We start from the raw sequence: 25,780 nt of genomic DNA on the forward strand, positions 1-25,780 counted from the left end.
TGTGTGTGTGTGATTCTCAGCTGATACAGCATATGATTAGTTCTTCCCCAAAAAAAAGAAAGTACATGATTAGTCATTTCGGCGGAATTTAACAGCACATGAACAGATTCAAGACTAATCCGGGCTTAGTAAGAGAGAAAGGGGACCATCTCTTTTCAAGTTCTGTCATCAAAATTCTGTTTATAAAAGTTGTAATCTAATCTGCTGTGAGTTTTAGATTATAGTTGGTGGCAGATATAATATTACAGTAATTAAGTTTGAATGTTTTGCAATTATAAGAGAAGCCTACGCTGTGTATTTGATGAGAAATAAACTGACTTAGGTTGCAAGAATAATAATATTAAAACAGACAAAATGAATGTTGAGAATTATGTTTTTTTTATAAAAAAAATACACCTTGAACTTTATATTGCGTCTATATTTGCAGGCGGTATACAAGAGAATTATAAGGCTAAAGCCTTACATGCATTAAGACTTGTATGTATGAGTATGATGCAAGTTAAAAGGAACAAAGGCATCGTGATACTAAACTACAGTGTGTGTGTGTGTGTGTACATTAAAAATATTTAGAGGTGGATAAGAGTGTCCCTATAGCATTACATAGAGCCACCAAAGCTCACATTGCCCCAGCCGGCCTCCTTAAGGGCACATATGATGGACAGATGGAGTGGGTTGTTTTCCTTTTTGGAGTTCTGGTTCACAGCCTATTTACTTTTAAAACATATATTATTAATGTCACACACGTTGATCCCAAAATATTAAGCAAAGAACTCGAATAAAGTAATCCCAAAAAAAGATTTGGTGCATGAACCCAGTAGGAGTGGTGCATAGTCGCAAAACATAAAAAACATAACAGTATATTCCTGGGTTAGGTGTTTGTTGTTCACGTTTTGATTAGTTGGAATATTCGAAGGTCTCATGGGCCACCCATTAAATATGCAACATTTAAGGAAGACACAAATTTAGTTTACAATTCATCTATATTTCTTCTAAATCGATACACTATCAGAATATACATTGAATAATTCAATCAGAACTCAAACTCTCTCTCTCTCTCACAGATATATATATTCTCTATATATTTAACAGATTAAGTGTGTTAACTACTGTAGATATGGGATCGATGAGGCTGGTGATGATGAGTCAGCAGATAATTTAAAAATAAACGAAGTAGTGTGTGTGGCCACCAAAAACCAGTATGTGTCGAGTGAATCAGTTTTGGGGATGAAGTTGGATGAGGAAGCAGAAGAATATTTTCAGAATGAGGGAGTAGTAAAGGAGGAAGATGAAGAGGGAAGGTGACCCACAATGGCCGGCAGGAATTATGACATAGAAAAACCCATAATTTTGTAGTGAAAGATGCTTTTATTTTTTTTTATTTGTTCTCTGGGAATGAGGGACATTAGTTGATTAGAGGGTTGCAGTACCAATCCACATCCACTTCTTTCTTCAAACTCATCCACATTTGGACTGTACGTACCCTCATAGGGTTCTCTTTGTCCTCCCTCACTTTTCGTTCTTGCGGGTTCCACTCATTCATGCCCACTTTAAAAGTCTTGCTATACACTGATTTGGTTTTCTGCCACGACTGCCTCCATTTACATACTACTTCCACCACTAATATAGAAGCTAGCGGGAGGGTTGGATTATGTCACAAGCTAGTTTGCCTAATTTATAAAATTAATACATAATTTAATTTTACACATGGTATTTTAAAATGATCAGGTCATATTTATTATGATTAATCAAGTAATTTATTTTAATTTCATAATCTATCCAAATTAATTAAGTCGAGTGGGAGTAGAGCGAGTGTACTCACAAATCCTGTTCACCACAATATAATGTCCATGCCTCTGGTTTGAAGCTGTACCTCCTCCACAACTATCATGCAAAACAAACTTGCTAGCTAGGCTTTCCATTGCTTTTTCCCTTCAGGACACACCGTCCTAAAGCAACCTCTCTTCTATAGTCCTTCACCTTTTCTGTTCTTCAAAGGAACAACAGTTCCTCCCCCAGTTTGTTGTTGCCTGAGAAATTGATTCAGTAATTGACCATTAACAGTGATTGCCTGAGAAGATGTATTTTAATTAATTAGATTAGTCAAATTATAACATACACACTGCACACATGTTTGTCACTAAAGCAGGCGTTCTCAGAGTCAAACAAAATACAATTTCTAGATTTTTTTTGTTGGTCCAAAGCAAATTGGATTTCTATTTGATGAGTTTCTTTGGCTAGACTTTGCATGATCAGCGACTTTGATGACTAGGTTCACACTCCATGCATCTGTACCATATCTTCTTACGTCAAACAAGATCTTGGCCAAAACCTACTTTACGATTAATCTCAGGCTATATGCTGAATTTAATTCACTGGCAAACACATGCTTGTAATCTTTTGCCCCCCTCTATATCTAGAGATTTTCAAATGTATCAGCACTACAACTTTTCTGACCTTCCTCCGGTCAACGTCCGTAATTTACTCCAACTACACACGTAAACCAATATAAACTTTTTTAATTATACGAAGCTCCTAAACATGCTTTTAAAAGGCTAATTAACTTGTCACCACGCACAAAAGAAAAGTCGGGCAATCGCTGTAGACACCACATCAACTTTGATTTCAGAAATTTGAAACGATGTTCTAATTCTGCTGATGAGCCTTTCTTTACTTCTCTAATATCATCTTCCAAAACCAGAATAAAATGTTTTTTAAATTACTTTACTTTTGTAAATTGCCACTGTGGTCCAGGACAGTTCACGGATTAAGTAACCGGAGGCTAAGCGAATCACGCTTCTCTCTGTGAATGATCTGCCCAAAAACGATGGATAACCAACTGTATATAATCCAATTTGGCTCTATACGGTAATTTGAGTAACCTTTTTCTTGGGGCGCTTTTGGAGAATTTGTAAAGTCTGGGGATGTTGTGCTGTATTAATTTATTTATTCCCATGATATGTATAATACGTACAGTATTCACAATCACGCCTCATTCATAATTTGATGGGCCATGATTGTATGTATTTTCTTTTAGAGAGATCTCATATTAAAGTACAACCGTATCTCTTTTTGCTGATTGCCTGGCTGGACCATTCGTTCATTGTATCCAGTTCTTTTACCTAATTTAATTTAATTAATTAATTATTCCCTCCACACATCATCAGCAGTTATCTCGAATTGGTTACACCCGCTTCCCTATACTGAGTTCTTTGTTAATGTTGTTTTGAAATCATAGAATATATGAAACATACCCTCATGCCGCCACGTGGAAGCAAACAGATTTAAACCTGAAAATCAGGGCTTATGTTAATGAATCAGCCCTTTTTTTTCCGAAGCTGTGCACTTGATTGATGAGATCAAGTTTCTCCTTCTTTATTTTTCGTTTTTTCGCCGAAAAGCAAGCACTGACAATGAACGATATATTACAATTTAAAAAAAAAAAAAAGTGGCGTCTGGGTATTATTAATATTGTTGGTCTCTGCATGAAATCGTAAATACGTGTAGGTCAGCTAATTTTAAATGAGCTGCGTCGTCTGATGTATTCCCTTCAGGTCACGTTATTCATTCTGGAGGAGAAGGTAAGGGATGGGATATTATTTTGGATATTTTCGTGACACTTTTGATATAAAAGTCAAATAATAAAATATATGGCACTAAGCTGTGGTACTAATTAAATTAGTAGTTGTCAATTGGGATATTCGTGAGGAAATAAAATAAATATACATATACGTGAGTTGGCAGCATATATAGGTTTGGCGTCGGGCCGATAAGCATTCCGACAAAGGAAAGGTCGTTCAGTTGGACCCTACAATAAGCATGTACAAAAATTAAAAGCAATAATATCATATCGATCCTAATTCAAAAATTTAAGGCATTTATTAAGCATATGAGTCTTTGCCGATCTTTTTATATAACGTGACTCCATTTGACGTGAGATTTTTTGCCATGTCATGAGAAGGGAGTAGTGGGTGTGAATTAATGGGGTTTGGGTGGAAACGGGGAGGTTAACTAGGATAAAAGGGAAGCTAGGCAGACCCCGCAGAATGGAAACGATAAACAATATATCAAAACTGTTGGCGGCAGCAAATGAGGAATAGCAAATCCGGTTCGAGTCGCGTCACAAGGACACTGTCCTTGAGAGATATTCCGCAACCCCTCGGTGTAACAGGCAGCGGCACTCCCCAGGATCAAACGAACCCTTCCTGCGAAGCAAGGTAGCAGAACAGCGAAAGCGATTGTAACAGGAAACACAGCGGGAGAGAAGAGGAAGAGGATGGAACAGCGTATCTTCACGCTGCCTGGACAGTCCCTTATATAGGCGCGAATGGCCACATCACCGGAGGACGCATCCCTCTGTTTCGCCGAGCGGGTACGACCGAAGCAACGTAAGGTTCCGTTGGAGACGGAACGACGCGAACGTTGGTGCACACAACGTTCGCCTACACCCCGCGAGATGCGTCCGGTCGGCCACAAACGAAACAGTAAGCCTCTTGACTTTTAACAGGTCCAAAATAAGGCTTTTCTGGTAAGCATAATTTTATTAAAAAATATTCAACAAAATTTAAAATAATTTTCGTAAAATGAGGCTTTACCGCGTTTAATTCACGCGCAGGGGGGAAATCGCCGGTTTACAACTGCGTTTCCCTCCTGGTGGCCTGTTGTTGTATGCGCGAGGCCCACTTCCCTCTTGGCCCATTTACCCCCCCAAGGATGCTTGATCTCATTTATACACTTAGACTTCTTCTCATCTTTCCCATGTGGGACTTTATTTGACACACATATTGCATTATTTCACAACAAAAACCAGTGACCACTTGGCGCAAAAAAGAAAGTAATGTTTTTGTGTTGTGTAGCAGAGGACATGAGAAGAGACCCTCCTCAAAATAATGCAAATTAATGGAGGGGTCCATTTGCAAATGAAAAAGCCCCAAGATATGGAGCAAAGCTGGGATGGAAGTGGGGGACCGTGTGTCTACCATCTGTGTGTGCGTGTGCGTGTGCGTTAGTTATCTTCTTCGTCTTTTAACAACATCGTCTAAATTAAATCGATTAATTAATTTAGCCGGAGCTGACAGTGCCAAAATGGACGTAAATTTCAATCTACCCCTCCCATGGTCCCCGGGGGAATCTACATTTGTAACGTATAAATCAAAACAGAGAGGAATGTGAAATTGGGACATTGTGGTCTGTAAAAAACTAGAATCCCAGTCCCGCACCCCCCCCCCCCGGGGAGATTTTCTGTGCTCGCTTCGCAGCAAATACGCTCACACGCGCAGTAAAATTACAATATGTAATGAGATCAGGATGAGGGAAACAGTGTGACTAAAATATTTAAAATAAAAAAAATAAAAAGAAAAGTAGTTATCAGACGGAGTCTGACAGGATCCCGAGACTGATATGTTGGTCTGGGGGCATCTATATGGTTTGAGGCATCGGTGGGGCCCAGACGGTCTCATGCCAAATTCCCTCAAACAATGTGGTCACATGCACCGTACCATTTCCTTCACTATTTATTTATTTTCCCTTTCAATAGGACCGCAATGTGAACCCTTCGTTGCTGATGGTATTTAAATTTTACATTTACCATGTTAACCAGTCAGCTTTATATTTTGACCCGTGCTTTGAACTTTTTTCCGCAGAACATTCTTTTATTTCCTGTTTCATATTTGAGATTTATGACGTGCGGCGATCTTGACGACAGCGTGAGGTGATGCGTGCTTGTAAAGCATCACTATTTTGCAAGTGGATCTTCTTACGTGTGATTTTTCTGATCAAGTTTTCGTTTTTACTTCGGTCCAAAAAAAATATTAAGTTTTCGTAGAATCTTAAATGGTCACTTCATTTTTTAAATTTATAACACACACTCTTTTAAAGTTTTTCCTTCTGCAACATCTAAAAATACACTCCTACTTATTTTTTTACCTGAAAAATACTACCTCCGATTTTAATTATAATATTTTATTTATGGTTTATGAATGATGGTTTATAATTACGACCGAAAGAAGGTGGTAATAGATATATATACTCATGGTTAATTTGGGACTTTAGGAAACCATGATTCCAATTTAAAAAAAAGATCTTTTTTAGAATAGTTTATATCTTTAATTTCTTTGCAAGGGCGGTTTTTTATTAGGAAACCATGATTCCAGTTTTCAAAAAAGATCTTTTTTAGAATAGTTTATATCTTTAATTTCTTTGCAAGGGCGGTTTTTTACTTGATAAAATTGAAGTTCCTATGGAGGAAATCGCCCTACAATCCTACACCTAATATATATGCACAAAGGGGGTCGATAGTAAAACGTTATCCTCCGTCTCAGTTACAGGCATTTCCCCGCAAATGAGATGCGGTGGCGACAATGCCATTATCGGTGAGGGCCAAAGGTTAATGGACTCTTCACTTTACGAGTTAAATGAAGTTATAACAGTAGTACTCTGTTCCGTCTTATTTATGAGTTTTAAATTTAGTGAGGAGTGTCATCAATTTCATTGATAAGCTTTAATTTAGGACTCGTCTTAACATTTAATATTTTTTTTTTATTTTCCTGTAATTATCTATTGTGTCTCCTTTATCATACTTTCTTTTATAATATTTCTTCACACATTCTTTTTCATCATTTTTGTCATTTATTATAAAAGTATATTTAAAAACAGAACTATATTTATAACCTATTTATTTACTTTTAACTAACGATTCATTATCCATGAATTAGTTATTTAAAACTTATAATAAGGACCGGAGTCGGAGGGAGTACTATTTAAAATTTTATTTTAGTCTTAAATATAATATTTAGTTTCTGCTGTATTCTATATTAATTATATATTTCTTACATTACATACCTTATTAATTGAAGCATTTTATTTTTATGAATTAAATTTTTAATTATTTCTGGTAAAAATTGTTAACTATTGAATAATTAAAGTATTTTTTAAAAAAAAAGTTTCATAATTTTTTTCATATTAATATAATTATGAATAACCATATGAACTAATTCCAAAAAAATTTATAAATTAGTTTAAAATATTTTATATTTGGTATTTATGACTGGAGGAAGTCATTGTTTTCGACCGAATTGAAATTGCTTAATTGTGAATTGTGATGGCAAAGACAAAAGAAAAGAAATTGCTTAATTGAAAGACGAAACTTTTCAAGAGCTCTGAAATTGAGAGAGAGAGTTGACAGCTTTTCTGTGAGCGTGGAGTGGGTGCCACGTGGAAGGGGCACCGGAGGCTGCAAGGATCAAGTCCTCCATGGATCCCCGGATCGTGTTTTGGCCCCCTGAATCGATCCCTCCTGCTTCGCTGGGCGTATATTAATTGGGACCCACTCAGCCCCTTTCACTTTCCTCAATATTAAACCACTCCAACAATATGCCCAAAAAAAGAAAAAAACTACTCCAACAAAGCATCAGAAAATTAAGATTACTTTAAGGTTAAAAAATAAATAAAATTGCCCTCGACTAATTTCAAGGAATATCAAACCCTTTTTTTTTTGTCATTCAAGGAATTTAAAGCTTGAATGGGCAAGCTTTTCCTCTTAATATTTTCTCCTCCTCTGTTTTTTTTACCCTATCCAAACTGAAACCCCACGTTGTTTTTAATACAAGGCGGCTAACATACTGAAACTTTAAAATTTAACATTTCTAAAAAGTAAGAATTGGCTCTCGTGAATCGACATATACTCGTTCAGTCTCATGAGAGATCAGTCCGAAATGATATATAACTCGGTAAAAGACAGCATGAACTTGCGTAAATCCGAAGTAATTTAATTTTCAAAAAAACCGTGGGGTCACTTGCAAATTGGTGAATCTCCATTCAAGCCTTGGCCATGCCATTTTTTAAGTTCATCTGCAGTAGTATTATTACAAAATACCTGCAACGCTTCATTTTATCTTTCCCGACATTTAATTTATAGTTTGAGTCTTTTAACGTGGGCAGGATACTTAGATGCTATATTTACTTATATACCACTATTGAGTTATCAGAAAATATAACTATAAACCCGAATTAATGATAATGTTTATTTGAATAACCCGTATAGTGTTATTTAAGGAGAGAACAAAAACAGTGGCAGGTTGAATTTAATTATTAGAAAGCTCAATATGACACTTCATCACATAATAAAGTAGTGACAAACGTGATCCTCCGCGAAATCATTTAATACAGGAGCAACCAGAAAAACAATGAAACTTTAATTAACTGTCTCCACATGATCTATAAGCCACGCTAAGCAGTGTTGGTGATACAGCTAGTAAGAATAAAATCAGAAATCGGATCATAAACAACTCGGATAATAATAATAACAATGATAAACAATTGGGATGTACAAGAGATTTAAAAGCTTTGGTCCCTCTATGATGAAATTGTACATGTGAACATGTCTGTATGCCTCCGGCGTGGTGAGAAAGAGAAAGGGCGTGGTGGGGTTCGAGGTTATGGCTGTTGACGTTGTTAAGGGTCTACACTATATGTAATTAAAACCACCCCCCCCCCCCAAAAAAACTTTAATTTCCATTGCGATAAGTCTTTTTCCCACCACTTCAATAATTAAAATATGCGCAAAAACATGTGCGTGCGTGCGTGTGTATATGCCTCGCTTAACGATTTCAAATTAAATGCATAACAAAGTTTGTGTAGCACTTGATTTCGTCTTGTAATTTGACTACCATAAAGCATGCATTTGCTTGTATCGTTGTTGTTCCCTTCGGCCATAAATATAAAAGCTAGTTGACTAATTTGAAGAGATTAAAAAAATAAGTTAGTTATTTTTAATAAATAAATATTGTCTTTCCTAAAATATCTCTGCTAATTAAGTGTATGAGCTAGAGCTATCATTATTAAAAGGACTACCTTAGGAAAAAAATACATGAATACGAGAGACAAAGTGGATTAAAATATTATATTTATGATCAAAATAAAAATCAAATGAGATCTTATATTAAAAACCGGATGTAATATTTAAGGTTTGAATACTGGTATTGACATTGTGTCGCGGTCATTATCATGAGTTCACCACTATGTGTCCATTTCAAGTTGCTGTAAAAAGCATCAATTAGATGAGATCCTTGCTGATCCCCTTGTCGTCTCGTGGCTCCTGTGTGTGTTTTTGGAGTAATTTCGCAGGACATATAAACATCGGATTGAAATCTACTTTAAGCCATCAGAATTTTAGAAAATGAAACGATATCAACTTGACACCGACGGCCTTTCATTGGACATAAACCTCCCGTTCATTCAGAGATTTGGGCCCTCAGCCTCCCCCGCCGGGGGATATTCGGTGATAATTTGTAAATATTTTTTAAGTGTTGAACTGATCCTAAATTATGGACAGTTTTGAAATCTAACCCACCTAAGTTTCTAGATGTTTTTTTTCCCCTTAAATGTAAAAGGAAGAATGGATATTTGGTGTGGAAGAAAAGAGGGCATGCCTTATGGGCAAGGGGGTGTGTGGGTTGAATGGAACAAAGAAAAGAGGGCATGCCTTATGGGCAAGGGGGTGTGTGGGTTGAATGGAACAAAGAAAAGAGGGGGGCATATAAAAAGAGGAGAGAAAGGAGAAAGGGAAGAAATAGAATATGAACGCTTGACTCAGGCCAAGATGACAAATATAATGATGATGGTTTGAGAAAGAGGAGGGGGGGAAAGGGCAAAAGTGGCGTAATATTGGCGTTGGGAGTGAAACAGCGGGCATAATGGGGGAGTGAAAAAAGGAGGAAGAAGATGCCACAAAATCTAATGAAAATGGCCTACTAAAATTGTGCCATCTCACCTTTTTTCAAAATTCCCGGCATGTACCCCTCCTTTTCTTCCTCTTCTCTCTTCTTTTGCTCCCACACATGCACATCACTACAATGTTCAATATAGGTCCACACCCACTCATCCAATCACAAACCTTCCAACCACTGTTGAAAATATGTTCACTCCTTATTGCTTTTATTAACTTCTAGAGACCCCATCTAATCTCATCTAATTTTGCTCATTTCACACGCCAATCATGGTTCCCTCCCTTTATCATTACCAGCTTGAACAACAACACCATACCCCCCTCCTCTCATTCTGTCCTTATTCCCTCAACTAGCAGCGTTCCAATATGCTCCCGTCTCAACTCTAAGGCAACCCAATCATTTTAATGAATTCCCCATTCCCACAGGGATATACCATACAATAAATATATATTATTTTTCAATTTAAATATTGCAAGATAAAAAGATTTATCGAGAAAAAGGGAGCATGGACAAGAGGAAAAAAAAAAACTCAACAATGGTTCGTTGAGTAGGGAAAAATTGGATGTTGTGAATTCACGAATTGACAAATTAGGATGTGAAAGGAAAAGGAAAAACCAGGGAAAATGTAGTTAGAATGGAAGGAAAAGAAGACATGAAAACGGGGGATGTGGGATATATGGGAGATGCATGAGATGGGATGGGATGGCATGGGAAGCAAATCTTAAAAGGGAATCAAAGGAAAATGGCCTTTCTTTTCCCACCACCTGCTCTCTCTCTCTCTCTAAGCGCCCCATGATTTCACAAACACCCCTCTCAATATTATTTATTTATTAAAATTAATTTTTGAGAAAAAGGCTCCTTTGCTGACCTCACCTGTATCTCTTGATCGGATTTTCTGGGCCCTACTCACTCCTTTCTTTTTCCCTTCCCTCCCTCACTCCATTTCTTCCCCTCCCTCCCTCCCTCCTTGTATATATTAAAAATCCTTTCCAACCTAACAAAATATATTCACTCCCATTTATTTCCCATCCCCCCCTCCATTTTATTCGTTTCCTGTTTGTTTTTTAGTCCCCCCGTTTTATGTTCCCTGCATTTGCTTGCCCTGTAATTCAACATCACCTTGCAAACTCTTCAAGATTTTGGATGAAATCTGGTTGGATCTTGCTTTTGTGGGACGTGGATTTTGGTGGGTCTTTTTTCCATACATAACTCTTCTTCTCCCTCACTCCTCCCCTAGCCTCCCCATCCCACAAACCATCCCCCTCCCCTCTCCGCCATAACAAACGCCGGTCCTGTGGAAAAGCAAGCAACGCTCATTCTCCTCCGCTCTGATCTGTATTTCCTATCTCCCGCGATTCTGGGTTTTGTCTTGCGTCCGGAATCTATGCCAAATGGGAATGGCCGCGGAGTCCCAATTTCATGTCTTGGCCGTAGATGATAGCCTCATAGACAGGAAGCTGATTGAGAGGCTGCTCAAGACCTCTTCCTATCAAGGTACTTCTTGCCCGCCGTCCTTTGTCATAGCCTCGCGAATTTCAAATGGTGTTCTTTCTTCTGCTGATCTTAGGTCTGCTCATCTTAATGGACTCTGTTTCCTCAATAACAGTTACTACGGTGGATTCTGGTAGCAAGGCTTTGGAGTTCCTGGGCTTGCGCGACCGTGACCAGATCGACCCCGGCACGCCATCGGTTTCTCCTGGCAGCCATCAGGTATCATCATTTTAGTGATTCTGCTACGACTGGTTGAGATTCCCGGGATCCGTTTCTGCAATTCTTTTGCTTCATTTTCATTTCAGGGTGTCTGAAACCTTTTGGATTTTTCTGTGGTCATAGGAGGTGGCGGTGAATCTTATTATTACGGACTACTGTATGCCTGGCATGACAGGCTATGATTTACTCAAGAAAATCAAGGTATGCTCTGGTGCTTTGGTTTCTATTCCCTTTGTCCTCTTTCCCTTTTATCATTATATTCCAATTCCCCTCCACTTTTCTCGGTCTTTACCCTCAGAATAATCACCCTTTTGCACAAATCACACACCCATGTGAAGGCTTTCCATTTTGAAACCCTGCATTCCAAATCCAACTTACTACTGCTGAAATGCTGTCAGCTTGGGAATCGAGTTTTTCTCACTTTAACTGAAAAGGATAAAAGAACCCCCCGCAATATTCTCCTCATCGGTTTTCGAAACTGTTTATGAGAAACAAAGCTGGGTAGTTATAATCAAAGTATTCCATTCTTTAAAAGGGCACCCTTTAATGGCTAAGATCAGAGAAGAATTCATTCGGTCGTCTCTGGGAACCACTGTGCTCGCCTATTTAATTCAGGCTCCTGCAGACTTATAAATTAACAGGACTCCCTTTGATTTTTCAGGAATCTTCGTCTTTGAGAAACATACCGGTGGTGATTATGTCGTCGGAGAATGTGCCTTCAAGAATTAGCAGGTAACAGGGGAGACATTTTGAGTATCCGTAGCACCCTCCCTTAAAAACATTTTCTGAGGTGGAATGCTTACGTATGAATATGCATGTGAAATGGCAACAGATGCTTGGAGGAAGGAGCAGAGGAGTTTTTTCTCAAGCCAGTGAGGCTGTCGGATTTGAACAGGCTTCGACCCCATTTGATGAAGACAAGGTTGAAAGAACAAAAGCCTGAGACGCAAGAAAATCCTGAAACCCCACTAGTTAAACCAGTTGAAAATCAAATTGCTGTGCAGCAACCTACACCACAGCCACAACTAGATCAACAACAACCACAATCACCACAAGCAGCCGGTAGTAACAAGAGAAAGGCCATAGAACAACAGGGGCTTTCACCTGAGACTGACAGAACGAGACCAAGATACAGTGACATTGCCACAGTTGTGTGATCAATCATGTGAAGTATATTTCTGAAATTACAATATGTAATTCTCATATGACCGTTTTTTTCTTTTTTTAAAAATCCTTTTAACGTCTTAACTCCAGTGTTGGATAATAGATGCTTTATACGACTGTAGAGAGAGTTGCCTCCTGTACACATCTCCTGGAAAATCCGCTTCCAATTTTGTTTCCTCAAACATACCAACAAAAAAAGTAGAGAAATTCAGCTGATTTATTTCGGTTGTCGATGAATGTATTTTGGAGAATCGGATTAGACATTCGTATTCCCGTTCTTCACCCCTCCCCCTTCTACTCTTCCCAGATCTATGTCTCCTGAAGATGAACCTTAAAACAACCCTGGTAATATGTAAATGTTGTGCGGGTAAATTACGTATTCTTTTTGTTGAAACATGTGTTGTCATTTTTCAAAGCGCTCAAGGGATTTTTTTTGGAATTTTTTTTGGGGGCCTACTTTGGCTAAAAGTTTATTTAAAAAAAGGTGAAAATGTGTTCCCTTATTTTCGGAGTTTGTTTCGATCGAATCCCCGAGTTTTTTTTTGTGTGGCCCAAGTACCCTAGTTCATTTTTATTCCGCGTAATCCTTTAATTCTGAAATTTGTTTTAGTCTTCTCTTGTTAAATGGCTCCGTGGGTCCTCCATGAAGTTTTTCCTCTTAGTTAATTCTGTTTTCTTAACTCTCGACGTGTGTTGGGGGAAAAAGAAGCTCATAACTCATAAGAAAACAAACTTTTTCTGGCTCGTATATTCTTATTCTCTTCATAATATTGCATTACATTAAATTCTTGGCTAATTTCGTATAACTGAAAACAAGTCATCAGATTTGGGGGAAATTGGCGATCAAAGACCTGCGTATCGCATATAACCAGCGATAAATCCTGGCATACCTTGCGAAAATGACAATGGGACTCTTGCCCAAAACGAGTTAAGAACTTGTGTGGGTGGAAACAAAATCATAATTTTCAAAATGTTTTTACGGTATATAAAATAAATATATGTAAAGAAGTTTATCTCGATTTGTGAAAAAATATTTTTGAAAAACACTTTTCCACTCATCCAAACACTTTTATATAAGAAGTCCTGTATTTATAATATTCTGGATATGATTTTTGATATAAAAACTTTTAGTCTAAACCATAGTTTACTTTTTTTCATATACTAAGAATGATACGAATGTAAATAATAGCACGAGTTTAAATTCATATGAGAGAGAAATTTTAATTTTTGCAAGGGGCTGATCTTTAACAACTCACATGTAAGACAGAACGCAGCGATCACACTTAACAGTTAGTTAATTTTTGCAGAATGGTTGTTTGATAATAATTTTAACTCCAAAAAAAAAAAAAGAGTTCTCTTACGCTTACCGCATGATTTAATATACTATTCTTCCTATCTTTAATATAAAATATAATTAATTAATCTCAGTAGATTAAAGATGTTAGTTAAATCAATTAATCTAATACCCCCTCTTGTTTTTTACATAAAAATTAGTTAATTAATTTGAGTAGATTATGAAAATTAGTTAAGTTAGTTATTCGTAATGAATTGGTATTATCTTTTCTAAAATATATTTGCTAATTAAGTATATTGGTTAGAACTAATTAGAAAGAAATATAAATATGAGAGACAAAATAAATTAGAATATTATATTTAAGATCAAAATAAAAGTCAAATAAACTCCAACATTATGGACTAGAGGTAGTATGTTTTTTCTAAAACATCCTAACCAACCTTTTTAATTCCCCCTCCTTTTCATACATGATTAAGATTATTTTGGAACAAAAATAATATACATGTGAAATAGGTTTTATTATATACGGGATCAATATCAATTCTCAAATTGAGTTTTACATTAAAAATTAAGGATATATACTTTTCGTTCAAAACTGAAGAACGAGATAAAGGAGCAAGCTAAGAATTTTTAGTCTACTTCTGTCAATAGAACACCATGCGAAGTTTGCTCGATAAATGCTTTTTTTTTTTTTTGCCGACCGATAAATACTAAATTGGATGTATGGCCGAGGGAGGAGGGAAAATAGAATGACCTCTGTTACTCGTGGCAAAGACAAAAACAAGGGTGACTGACTTGACTTGAAGTGGAATGGACAAACTACGGGCTATTACACTCATTCACATGGGCAGGTCTTCCGAATCCTTGGTTTTAGGCCCATCAACTTTTGTCCCCTTTGACGATTTTGCATGCTCTTCACCCGATGTTCATCATCTTAATTTTCTTTTACTATTTTGGGAAAATTGTTGCTTTCACATCCAAGCATGAATAATTTGTTTAATAGATATAAAAAAATTTTATTTTATACACTAAAAATTGAAATAAAAAATTAATCTAGCCAAGCAAAAATAATAAAAATGTCATTACAGGTAAAAAGCCAATTATTACGGTCAATTTTCTATTCACGATCAAGTTTGCAAATTTACTTCTTAATTTAGATGGGGAAAAATTAGAAAGAAGAGCAAAATCTAAAAAATAGTGAAAATTTAGGCTTTTTCCCAAGTATACTATTTTCTCCATTTATTTTCTTCTCATCTAAACCAAGCCATGTGCTGATTTTATTCATAAGAAGTTCCCTTTTCTTTTTCTTTTTTTGGTGAAGGTGAAGAGAAGTTCCCTTTTCTTAACAACTAAGTTTATCATTTGGCTTTATGATTTTTTTTTAAAATCAATTTTTCATTTTATAACTGTACGTGATAAATTCATGTTGGAGTGGGAGCTCTGGAGATGAGGAGGGGAGAGAGTCCGAGTCACCTGAGCCCCACGTGCATCCCGCTCTTGCCACGTGTTGCGTTCTGGGATGCTGTATAAGCCCTTGGCCCAATGGACTGTCTGTAAGTCCGAAATTCTAACACCTGTGGCCCCTCATCTCCAAAAAGAAGAAGGTATATAAATAATTAAAATAATAATGATGATGCTGATCATAGAGTTGATGCATTAAGGGTATTAGCTTCGTCACCTCCTCCTTTTTTCTCCCAATACACACACACCTTTCCCCTCTCAAAGGTTCTCCAATTCCGATCCAATTCAGGTAAATTACCTAGGGTTTATCCCTGAACTCTTCTTTTTTCTTGGCCTCTCGAGAATTTCATTTCCAAATCTCTGGTTACTCGCATGCATGGTGTGGTTTATTTCGTTCTTTGAGATTCTTGTGGTTTCTCTTATTGATTTTGTGATCATATGATTCGGGACGTGTCGGCCACGACTGAATTAGATTTTGCATCCTTGTCTGTTGTTTCTCTGACATAGCTTGCTTGTGGGAGTGGGGAAATCTGTCTCTTTCATTTGTCACACGCACTTAGGATCAAATGTTGTGTGCGCATGAAGCAACTCCAAACCGCTTGTACGCAGAAAGTTCTGTTAAGCTTGTTTGGGGCTGTCGTCGCCCTTTTCACTTTTGTTTTTCCTGTTTTCTTGCATCCTTTTATAACCTCTGCATGTTATTTACTTTCGGCATATGGTTCTTTTAAGCAAATTATGAGGCTGAGTCCTATATTTTAGGATTACTGGAAAAGTTTTAGGAATCGAATTCCTTTCAGGTAAAATGTGCAGTATTCGGCCTTAGACTCCCCCCGCCCCCGGGTATCTCAGAATTTTATTTGGAAATCTTCAACGACATGCACGCATCCATGGTTTAATTAATTTTCTTTTGAGATTCTTGGAGCTTCTCTCGTTGATTTTATGATCACGGGATTTATAACCTTATGAGCTCGATTGAATTTTGCATCGTTTTCTGTTATTTCACTGACATAGCATGGTCACGGGGAAGGAGAAATCCATCCCTTTGATCCGAGCTATTCTGTAAAGACTCAGCTTTGTATGCGTATGAAGCTACTCCAAATAGTTAACAGGCAGAAAGTTATATTCAACTACTGGTTTTTGCCTTTTTCTGCCCTCCCTTATATCCGTTATAAACTATGCATGTCATTTACTTTCGGCATTTGTTTTCTTGAAGTAAATTATGAGCTCGATTTCTTGATTTTAAAAGATCACAGGCAAAGTTTATATAGTTTGAATTCCTTTCTTTACTTTTATTATGCCTTCAGGTGGTTGGTATAGGGCTTGTTCGTTGACCTCAAAGTACGACTGGAGCTTTACCTTACAAAACTCTAGAACTTCACTACACTACTTATTAACAGCAAATTTGGGAACTTAAGATATGTCAAGTGGATCTGAGAGACGGGTTTCCCGGGAGGATATACAACTGGTAAGAAGTAATCGTGAGCTTAACTGTAATAGATGGCTGGTGTATATCGTAAACAATCCATTCCACAACATAGTCTATAATTTTCTTATAAACCTGAAATAAAGTATTTTTGCCACCTAACATCCAAATAACCTCAAATATGTGACAAGTAATATGCAGGTTAGCTATTGTTTGTGGACACCGATTGCTTAAGAGATGATGGCGTAAAAAATTGCTGCCCAAAGGTTGTTTGACAAGATGTTGGGTGCTCTCGTAGTTTTCACTATGCGCTTCTTTAATAAAGAATTGCCTGTGTAATGGAAGCACTTATACTTGTAGTGGAATCAGTTAGCTATCAGTTATAATCTGTTGAATTTTCACATTAGTGGCCATTCTGCCTCTTAACAGTGCCATTCTTTGCCTGATATATTAGTTCCTGGTGCTATTGATTGGAAAAAACCTCCTATTTCCAAAGTATGGCAAACTACAGAAAATGTCCACCCCCCGTGCAATGTCTGCACGCATGTGTTTGGGAAGGGATTTCTAAATGTATATTGGTTTTAATTTGTGCATATAGATGGCTACAGAAATTTCTGACCCCAATGCAATGTGCACACTAGCCTAGAGGGCTTTGGCATTTAAATTTTGGCATTTATTTATGTATGAATATGCAAGTGTCTTCATGTGATTTTCGTGAGCATGATATTCTAATATCTTCTTGCGTGGAAAAGCTCTAACCGTAAGATTTGTTTAATTGCCTCATTCTAGGTGCAAAATCTTATAGAACGATGTTTACAATTATATATGAACCAGAAAGAAGTTGTCAAAATGCTGCTGGATGAAGCAAAAATAGAGCCTGGTTTCACTGAACTTGGTAATGTTCTCTGTCATTTATTTTCTTCTTTAAATTGCCAGAAGACTTGATGTGATATCCTAGTACATGATACCATATTAACTTTTTTATATTTTTTCACTTACGATGTGATTTTGATTTTATTCCAGGTGTTTTTGATCTCTTAGTCATTATTTCCAACTTTATTGCTCTGAATAGAGCACGGGTCTTTAACGTATGATTTTGGTCTAAATGTTAGTGCCTAGCTTTTCATACGGCTATCCTATTTTATGTGAAAATCTTAACTGTACAATTGCATTTCAGAATAGAGGTCAGTGAAAGTGACAGAAGATAAAACAAAGAAGAGAATGGGATTATTGTTAATTGAAAGCTGGGAGTGAATAGATGTATTCTATCACCATCAAAACAGGACACGAACACACATGCACACATTATTGAACTTGGTAAAGGAAGTTATATTGACGGTATTATTTCATTGGCTATCTGGTTATAATGTTGAGAACAACCTTTCTACCTTTCAGTTCATATTTTCATTTTTCTGAACTTCTTTGACGCAGTAGATTGTTGTAAATAACTTATGTTTGTCACAAGTTGATAATTAGGCTTCTCTTTTAAGAAAAGCTTGAACCTAAATCCAATGCTGGAAGAACCAGTGACCTGAACACTTTATGATATATGTAACTAGTTGCCTTTGCTATTTGCTTTTGAAATTATAATTTTATGTGTGCTTGAAGGACACTAAGGTGGTATGGGATGTTTTATGGGGTATTTCATGAGTCGATTCTCGTACCTTAATAGCTAGTTTCTATCCCATATCATTTGAGTATTCATTGAGTGTTATTAGAGCCGGTGGTGGATAGCCTTGGGAAGGGCTACTTATAGTTCTAATCAGTGTGGGGTTTTAACCAACGAGAAAGTTGAGTGAAGTGCTGCAAAATATAGTTGTTGGGACGTCATCTCTCTAAGATAGGCAAATTGATGAGAAATTAAGGTAGTATGAGATACCTTAATTCCAAATAAATATTATATATGTATATATATTTTGGAAATATGTTTTCCAGAATATTTAATTAATTGGGCTAGTTCTCCCACCTTAATAGCTAGCTTTTGGGAGTGCTTCCCATCTTACATGAATGCCCATCAATGCTATAATGGAGGGTGATTGTTTGCCAAGCTGAGTGGTCATTGCCTCGTTGGTGGTTTTCAGTTGATACGTTAAAAGGGACGTCAACTTTTAGTGGTAATTTTGAACTTCTGAAGTCATAGGAATATCAACAGCAAAATTTGGTCATTGATTATGTGTGTTAGCTTTTCACTTGGAAAAGTGTTTTGCAACTTTCAAGACCAAGTTCCTCTCAATCCCATATTACTTTGGTCTAAACCACGTTTTGATCAAACTCAACAGATTACTAGCGTGATGTTGAAACTGCTTTTTAATCATGAGATTAAGCATTTTAGTCAAAAGCTGAAGGTTACTTTTTACCCACTATTTCTATATTCAATGTTTTTATTTTCTTCTTTTTCAGTTTGGCAAAAGCTTGAAGAAGAAAATCAGGAGTTCTTTAAGGCTTACTATTTAAGATTGGTGGTGATGCAGCAAATAACTGAGTTCAACAGGCTGCTTGAACGGCAGATGGATTTAATGAATCAACTACAGCCAACTGCAGTTGGATCAATACCTAACTCTAATGGGTCGCATATTTCTGCATGTGAGTTTTTATCATTTCCCTGAGTTTTGGTTTCATTTATTTCAACCAAACTTTTCTTTTAATGCTATGGCATCTGGACGTGCTGAAAGTACGACTTACTCATTTTGTACTAATCTATCCTTTGAATTGGTGCTTAAATCAATATACAATCAAGTTTTCAACCACTGGGAATGTTCCCTTCAGTTATGATGATCCTTGCAACTGATTTCATGGTTGCGTTACTTCTTTGTGGTCATTTAACAGGCACAGGACAGATCATATTTTTTAGAATAGTTACTGAAATACTAAGGAATTGAAAACTATAGTACTTAAACTCTGGCTTTTTCCAAGAATGATTAGTTTTCTTTGGATGTATAGGAAGAAGATGCAATATCAATTTGCTATTGCAGATCATAAAATGATGTGTTTTCAAATTGTAGTATCAAGAGGTGCTTGGCACATGATGTGGTGGGTTCATTTAATTGATTAGCTTTTGCTCATGTCAGTCCATTACAAAATATCCAAATATTGTTTAATGTTCAGATTACAATAGAAGGCATCTTGTGTGTGTATTTTACTAAGTTTAGATAAAATTCTGCTTGACAAGGATATAATATTATTGGTTTTATATTGTTTCTGGTGATAAATTTTGTATGAAAAGTTATTAATGTTCCAGAGTAATAAAAAAGGTGGTAGTCATTGAATGGATAAAATGTGAATAGAAGGAAAAAAAACCAGTTATCTGTTTCAGTGTTTAAAGCCTATATGGTATATGGTTGATTCCATCTTTTTTCGTTAAATTTAATTTTCATTCTATACGTGATATTCTAATAAATGTTAGTTGCGCTACAGTACATCAGAATCCCGCATGCTTTGCTGCAGAGCACGTGGGAACAGCTCTGAAGCCTGAAAATATGCAACATCCTGTTGGTTCTAGTTTACAGAGTGTGTTTAATAATGACGGATCTTCCTTGTGCACAAGCATGCATAATACAGTCGAGATTTCTCATCCCAATAGGATTGATGCCCCCCCAAGCTTACTGTCAGCTCAAAACTCTAACATGGGCCTGATGCAAGGAATTAATGGGGGAATGATCAAGTCAGAACCTGGATATTCACGCAGTTCTCCTTACATGTTTGGTGCTGGTAATAGTGTCTTGGAGACACGACCAATTATTGGTGATGCATCAGTCACATCATATCCAAGTGTCGAGTCCAACTGTCAATCAATGCCACTTTTGGTTCCAGATGCTGCTTCTTCATTTGGATTTTTGGGGCAGATTCCTAGAACTTTTAGCCTTTCTGATCTGACTGCTGATTTTTCTCAGCGTTCTGGTTAGTCTTCTTTCTCTCTGACTTTTTGTCCATCCATGTTTACCTCTGCATGCGTTCATGATTCCCCTTGGTTGATTATAGAAGGAGCTTGAAAAATGTTGGTCAGGTTATTGTTGATGCCTATTTTTAAGAGTTTGGTTTTAGTCTCTAGTTTCTCACCGTCAGCTTCTCATTTGTCAGAAATACTAGAAAACTATTCACGGTCTCCCTTCCTAGTTACTGATGAGAACTTCCTTGAAAGAGGAGAACAAGGTGAGAAACATCACTTCCTCTTTCAAAATAAAGAAGGGAAAAACCTCCGAAGAGATCCTTTATTTTGAAAGATTTGAGATGGCTGCTAACTTTAATATTGTCATGGTGTTAAAGCAGACAATAAAAGGCTGGATTCCGTATCAGAAGGCTTGAGTTATGAAGACTTCGGAAGTGATTAAATAGACAACACCTAGTCATCGGCAACTTTCAGGTATCCCTTTTTTCAATGTTTTTTAAAAATTGTAATGTAGGGATCAAATTAAATCATAAACCTTCTTGATAATACACCCTGCTGGACTATGGGCAAATAAAATATCAGCTGCTTTATTGCCAAGTCATTATTACTACATTCATAGAAAAGAGCTTTTGCCAATCGCCTAAGAATATTTTACCTTGCTTGCAGGTTCATCAGCTTCCTTAGGAATAAATTGCTTGTAAATAGAAGTCTTGAAGTCAACATGTGTTCAAAATTTGAGTATTGGGTGAAGAACATTTTTATTTTTCTAGATCTCTGAAGTCATAGGTTAGTGATGGGAGATGAAATCCGGAATGCTTGCATGGAAGGGGAAAAGCATGGTCCACGTGGTGATGTTCTTTGGTATTTTGTGTTACGTAAAATTAGTTTTTTCTACATATTGTTGGATACTAGAAAATCTACTTTGCATGGATTGCATTTTGATGATTGGAGTTGTGGATTGCTCTTGAAAATGTACACTTTAGGAGTAAAATCAGCAGCAAATGAAGACTTTATTGACCAATGGAAACACGGCTAGGAATGATATGAAGACTTAAAAGGAAGAACTCTCAAGTTTTATCCATACAACAGTTGCTAGGATACATGATTTGAACATTACACGATGCTGATCAGATAAGCATGAGCATGTCCCCATGATTGGATTTTGCACCAGTCTCATATCCATTTGGTGTATGCCTGCTAAAATCACGTAATCGGAATATTCGTATACAACCTCAGGCCTTGTGGCATCAGTCTTTTATTATTTTGTGCTGGCGGCTCCAATTTTATCCGCTTTGGACGCGCATTAGTTTTTATATTCAACTTCTAGTTCTGTGTCCTGCTACACAACTGATCGAATAATCTCTGGAACTGTTAGCGTCTGAGAAGTATGCCTAAACTTGTAAGGTGGATGGTTAGATCAAAACCGGTTTAAGGGATAAAGATTATGACACCCGACTACTTATTATCGCCTTGAACTCATGTAATGTTCATGCGCAAATTGTAAATATAAGAGTATCAATAAGATTATCAATTCAGTCTTCATTAAATTTTTTCCTGGGTCTGTACTCTTGTTTTTTTCCCCTTCTTTTTTCTTTTTTGGGGGGGGGGTGGTGTTTGCTTTACTGGCTGTTTGGCTGAGTGCTATATGTGTGTGGAGGGTATGTGTTGTGGGTTCGATCCTGTCCCGTGTAACCCAAAAAAAAAGAAAAGCGAATTTATTTACTTTTATCTTTAAAATTTGGGTTTTCTTTAACAAGAGCATTTTCATTTATTCATGACAAAATGAATGTCATCTAAACTGTCTGAATAATTTAAGTTCTTTCAATTGTAAATGTTAGAGAGTTGTGACGTCTGGATGTGATTTTCCCCAACATTAGTAAGGAGAGTAGGTATTATTGCTCTCCTAGCGCCATTTACAGCAAAAGCGTCAATGCCTTGAAAGTGCGAGGTTCTGCAAATAAATAATGGAGCGGCGACCTCAAGCAAGTTAGTAATGGGCTCACTACCAATTGTACGTGTCTTCTTTTAACTGACGATGTGTTACAAACTTACCTTCGCCAACAATTTTTGGAAGCGAAGAGCCATGTGAAACACACTAACCTTCACCGTAAATCTGTAAAAGTTTTTTCATCCTTTCAAATTTGAAAAGGGTTACCAGTAAAACAGCTAAAGCAGATGAGACAGCTGCTTTAGCTGCCCAGACCCACCATTGGAATAATGCAGTTGTGGCCTGTCTGGGATCTGAAGGTTTGTTTTGTGGTCCTCCGCATTTATTAAATGGCCGATTCTTTCAGCTTCTGAGGGACCTAATGATGGCTATGGCAAATTCATATTAAATTCTTCACTTTCTTCTTTTTCCCCTTTCGTTATTTCTCATCATGACTCGCTTCTTTTGTCTGCTTCTAGTGTCCAGTGATCCCTAATTCACTCATCAAATGCATGTTCATTCAATATTGCTTACCTTTATATGAAAATTCTTAGTCCAGTCTCCAGGATGGAGGCATTCGTTGTCTTCCTGCTTCATCTGCCTAAAATTCCCTCAACAGATAGTGCCAATTCTCTCGGACGAACATTATTAAATGAATGCTGATGGGTTTCACTATTTTCAAATCATAATACTAATTTGACTAGAAATGATGAGATGATGGTGATATTGAGTTTGACAGACTGTTCATGCCAAATTAATCTTAGTTGGATTTGCTCAATCAGAAGTGATTCGTTAGAAATTGTACATGAGCATCATATTCTATCCAATTCTAAAACATTAAATGAATATAAAATTTATTCCTCATAATTTGTACATTGGGAGACCCCCTAATTTTATTTTTAATATAAAATAAAGCTAGTTAATCATAATAGTAGTCTTTGGAGTGCTCTTTGTTCCATTTGACGGAAGGATATTATCACTTATCGCCTAATAAATTTAAAAGCTCCAAACCGCCATTTCTGATCCCTTTGGCATCATTAATGCTTGCCATCTTTCCCATCCAACCCTCTTGACAGCGCCTTCTCATCCCCACAACTTTTATTTTCGTTTCTTTTCTTTTCTGTCTCTCTTCCTTTCCAGTTCCTTCTAAAGCCTCCATGCATACGCTTAAAATCATTGTACCTTTAGAACGCTCTTTCTGTAAAAGCACAAGAATTAGTCCATACAAAAGTCTTCTAAGAGACGAAGACGAACCCAGAAACTGAAAGGGGAAAAAGAAAAAGAGTAGTCCTAAGAAGACGAAGCAAAGGTAAGGTATCAAGAAGGTAAGGCAAATTCATCAGTTACTCAGACTATCTAGTTCTGCATTCATGGGCTGCTCAGCCTCAAAACAAGTCAATATAGTCGCCAGAAACAGTGAGGATTGCTCCTCTCCTCTTGCTTCTTCTTGTTCTCCATCTCCGGCTTCGTACCTCTCCAATTCGAATTCACCAGTTCCAAGATCTCTTTCTCTACCAATGCCTCTAGTCCATCACCCCCCTACAAGAAAAGGTGACACCCACCACCTTGTGTCCCTCACCTCCACCACTTACGGTTCTCTTCTCCTAATTGACCAGTCAAACCTACAAAACATGAGCTTTACCTCCATGGAGCCTCCTTCTCCACACAAGATCTCTCCTCAAGATAAACTAAACCAAACACAGGCACGGCAATCATTGACCCCAGACTGTGTCATCAACACATGGGAACTAATGGACGGCCTAGACGATGACTCTAAAGACACAACCGTGTCCCATTCCTCCATTCTTGACCAACCTACGAGTGTCCAAAATCAACCTACTTCTGAAGGGTCTGCAAAGAAAGTTTTTGAATCACCTGAATCCTCAGAAAAAATAAGGGAGAGTAAGCCACTATGGCAACATTTATCTGAGGAAGCCTTGCTTGCTAAATTGGACCCAGATGTGGCTTGGAGTTACCGGCGAGCATTATCATCCAGACGATTAGGAAGCAGTTTTTCCAGAGGCGCCACCTCCACGGGGTCTAGCCCATCATACTCAACGTTTTCTAACAATCTGCATTGGTCACCTTTACAGGGTACCGAAGATAAAATAGTGGTATATTTCACAAGTTTAAGAGGGATCCGAAAGACTTTCGAAGATTGCTGTGCGGTGAGGATGATACTGAGGGGATTCAGGGTAGCAGTGGATGAAAAGGACATCTCTATGGACTCGTCGTATAGGAAAGAGTTGCAGAATGCGGTAGGAGGCAACAGAGCAGTGAGACTGCCGGAGGTGTTCATAAGGGGAAAGCACGTGGGAGGCGCAGAGGAAATAAAGAAGATGAATGAGTCTGGAGAATTAGCAACACTGCTGATGGGTCTTCCTGAGCAAGATAGAGAATATGAGTGTGAGAATTGTGGAGGTGTTAGGTTTGTACCCTGCCTTAATTGCAACGGCAGCAGGAAGGTGTTCGAGCAGGAAGAAGCAGGGTTAAGGAGGTGCCCAGATTGTAACGAGAACGGCTTGATAAGATGCCCTGCTTGTTGCTCTTGATTGTCGATTCTGTCTTGGTTGATGAATTTCTCATCATTAGCGTCGACGTATTTCTTGCGACAATGATTACCTTCGATTCCTTCTTGTTTTGGGCTTTCTGGTTGATATTTGTGAGGCACTTTACTTTGTGATTGTTCATTACTTCATCAATTAGCCCCATTAACTGCCCCTGCTCTTCAGAAGGAACAAAGATACTCGGATTAACGGGTCATTATAGATATTATAACTCATTAGTTAAAAATAAATATAACTATTTGTCTGAATTTACAGTCGAGGAAACGGGCTGTCGAATATCCAAGTTTACTGCATTTTAGAAACTGACGCTGCCCTCGCCAGAATGGAATCGAAACAGGCAAGGATTTGAGTCGATAAATGAGGTGTCGTATTTATTGTTTCTTCATGTTTTGCCTGCAATTGTGGATGACGCAGATGAAGCATTGGGTCCCTTCCCATCTGAGTATCTCCAACATGTATTGCCTTCGGATTGAAATGCCAATGGTATTTTTTATGCATTTCGCTTTCCAATTTAACCGCACAAACGAAAAGGAAGCGTTTCCCCCCCCCCCCCTACTTGCTTCTGCCCTTCATTGATAGAGAGGACATGTTTCGATTAGCTTTTTAAAAGGTGATTTTATGGTATA

At 37.4% G+C, this 25,780-nt stretch overlaps 3 protein-coding genes across 6 annotated transcripts; all 3 read left to right on the top strand.

The window, feature by feature from the left end:
• Positions 1-10,756: 10,756 nt before the first annotated feature.
• LOC114720043 (two-component response regulator ARR9) lies at positions 10,757-12,827 on the top strand. The gene is made up of 5 exons (XM_028905636.1): positions 10,757-11,216; positions 11,329-11,432; positions 11,556-11,633; positions 12,094-12,164; positions 12,265-12,827. Exons 1-5 carry the CDS (start codon positions 11,114-11,116, stop codon positions 12,587-12,589), a joined length of 681 nt encoding a protein of 226 aa, XP_028761469.1. The 5' UTR covers positions 10,757-11,113; the 3' UTR covers positions 12,590-12,827.
• Positions 12,828-15,544: 2,717 nt separating this feature from the next.
• LOC114719992 (uncharacterized) lies at positions 15,545-21,916 on the top strand. 4 transcript variants are annotated; one of them, XM_028905573.1, is made up of 8 exons: positions 15,545-15,640; positions 16,656-16,816; positions 17,564-17,669; positions 19,175-19,357; positions 20,189-20,671; positions 20,852-20,923; positions 21,041-21,134; positions 21,327-21,916. In XM_028905573.1, exons 2-7 carry the CDS (start codon positions 16,769-16,771, stop codon positions 21,100-21,102), a joined length of 954 nt encoding a protein of 317 aa, XP_028761406.1. In that variant the 5' UTR covers positions 15,545-15,640; positions 16,656-16,768; the 3' UTR covers positions 21,103-21,134; positions 21,327-21,916. The 4 variants fall into 4 exon arrangements, with proteins under 4 accessions (XP_028761406.1, XP_028761407.1, XP_028761408.1 ...); XM_028905574.1 differs by lacking the exon at positions 15,545-15,640 and adding an exon at positions 15,886-15,952; XM_028905575.1 differs by lacking the exon at positions 15,545-15,640 and adding an exon at positions 16,966-17,040 and having other exon boundaries at positions 16,653-16,816.
• A 1,968-nt stretch (positions 21,917-23,884) lies between these two features.
• Positions 23,885-25,251, top strand: LOC114720055 (uncharacterized protein At3g28850-like). The gene has a single exon (XM_028905653.1). It carries the CDS (start codon positions 23,958-23,960, stop codon positions 25,137-25,139), a length of 1,182 nt encoding a protein of 393 aa, XP_028761486.1. The 5' UTR covers positions 23,885-23,957; the 3' UTR covers positions 25,140-25,251.
• The last annotated feature ends 529 nt before the right edge of the window (positions 25,252-25,780 follow it).

Source organism: Neltuma alba, unplaced genomic scaffold, assembly GCF_004799145.2.
Source record: "Neltuma alba isolate B1F8T4 unplaced genomic scaffold, ASM479914v2 tig00011962_pilon, whole genome shotgun sequence".
NCBI classification, from domain to species: Eukaryota; Viridiplantae; Streptophyta; class Magnoliopsida; order Fabales; family Fabaceae; genus Neltuma; species Neltuma alba.

What these genes read in the sequence shown, in the direction of transcription:
- LOC114720055 (XM_028905653.1), top strand. Translation starts at nt 23,958, where the DNA reads ATGGGCTGCTCAGCCTCAAAACAAGTCAATATAGTCGCCAGAAACAGT.
- LOC114720043 (XM_028905636.1), top strand. Translation starts at nt 11,114, where the DNA reads ATGGGAATGGCCGCGGAGTCCCAATTTCATGTCTTGGCCGTAGATGAT. An exon ending in CAAGACCTCTTCCTATCAAG is followed by an intron (nt 11,217 to 11,328) that starts GTACTTCTTGCC and finishes CCTCAATAACAG; the next exon opens with TTACTACGGTGGATTCTGGT. An exon ending in GTGCCTTCAAGAATTAGCAG is followed by an intron (nt 12,165 to 12,264) that starts GTAACAGGGGAG and finishes AAATGGCAACAG; the next exon opens with ATGCTTGGAGGAAGGAGCAG.
- LOC114719992 (XM_028905573.1), top strand. Translation starts at nt 16,769, where the DNA reads ATGTCAAGTGGATCTGAGAGACGGGTTTCCCGGGAGGATATACAACTG. An exon ending in GCCTGGTTTCACTGAACTTG is followed by an intron (nt 17,670 to 19,174) that starts GTAATGTTCTCT and finishes CTTCTTTTTCAG; the next exon opens with TTTGGCAAAAGCTTGAAGAA. An exon ending in TGGGTCGCATATTTCTGCAT is followed by an intron (nt 19,358 to 20,188) that starts GTGAGTTTTTAT and finishes GTTGCGCTACAG; the next exon opens with TACATCAGAATCCCGCATGC.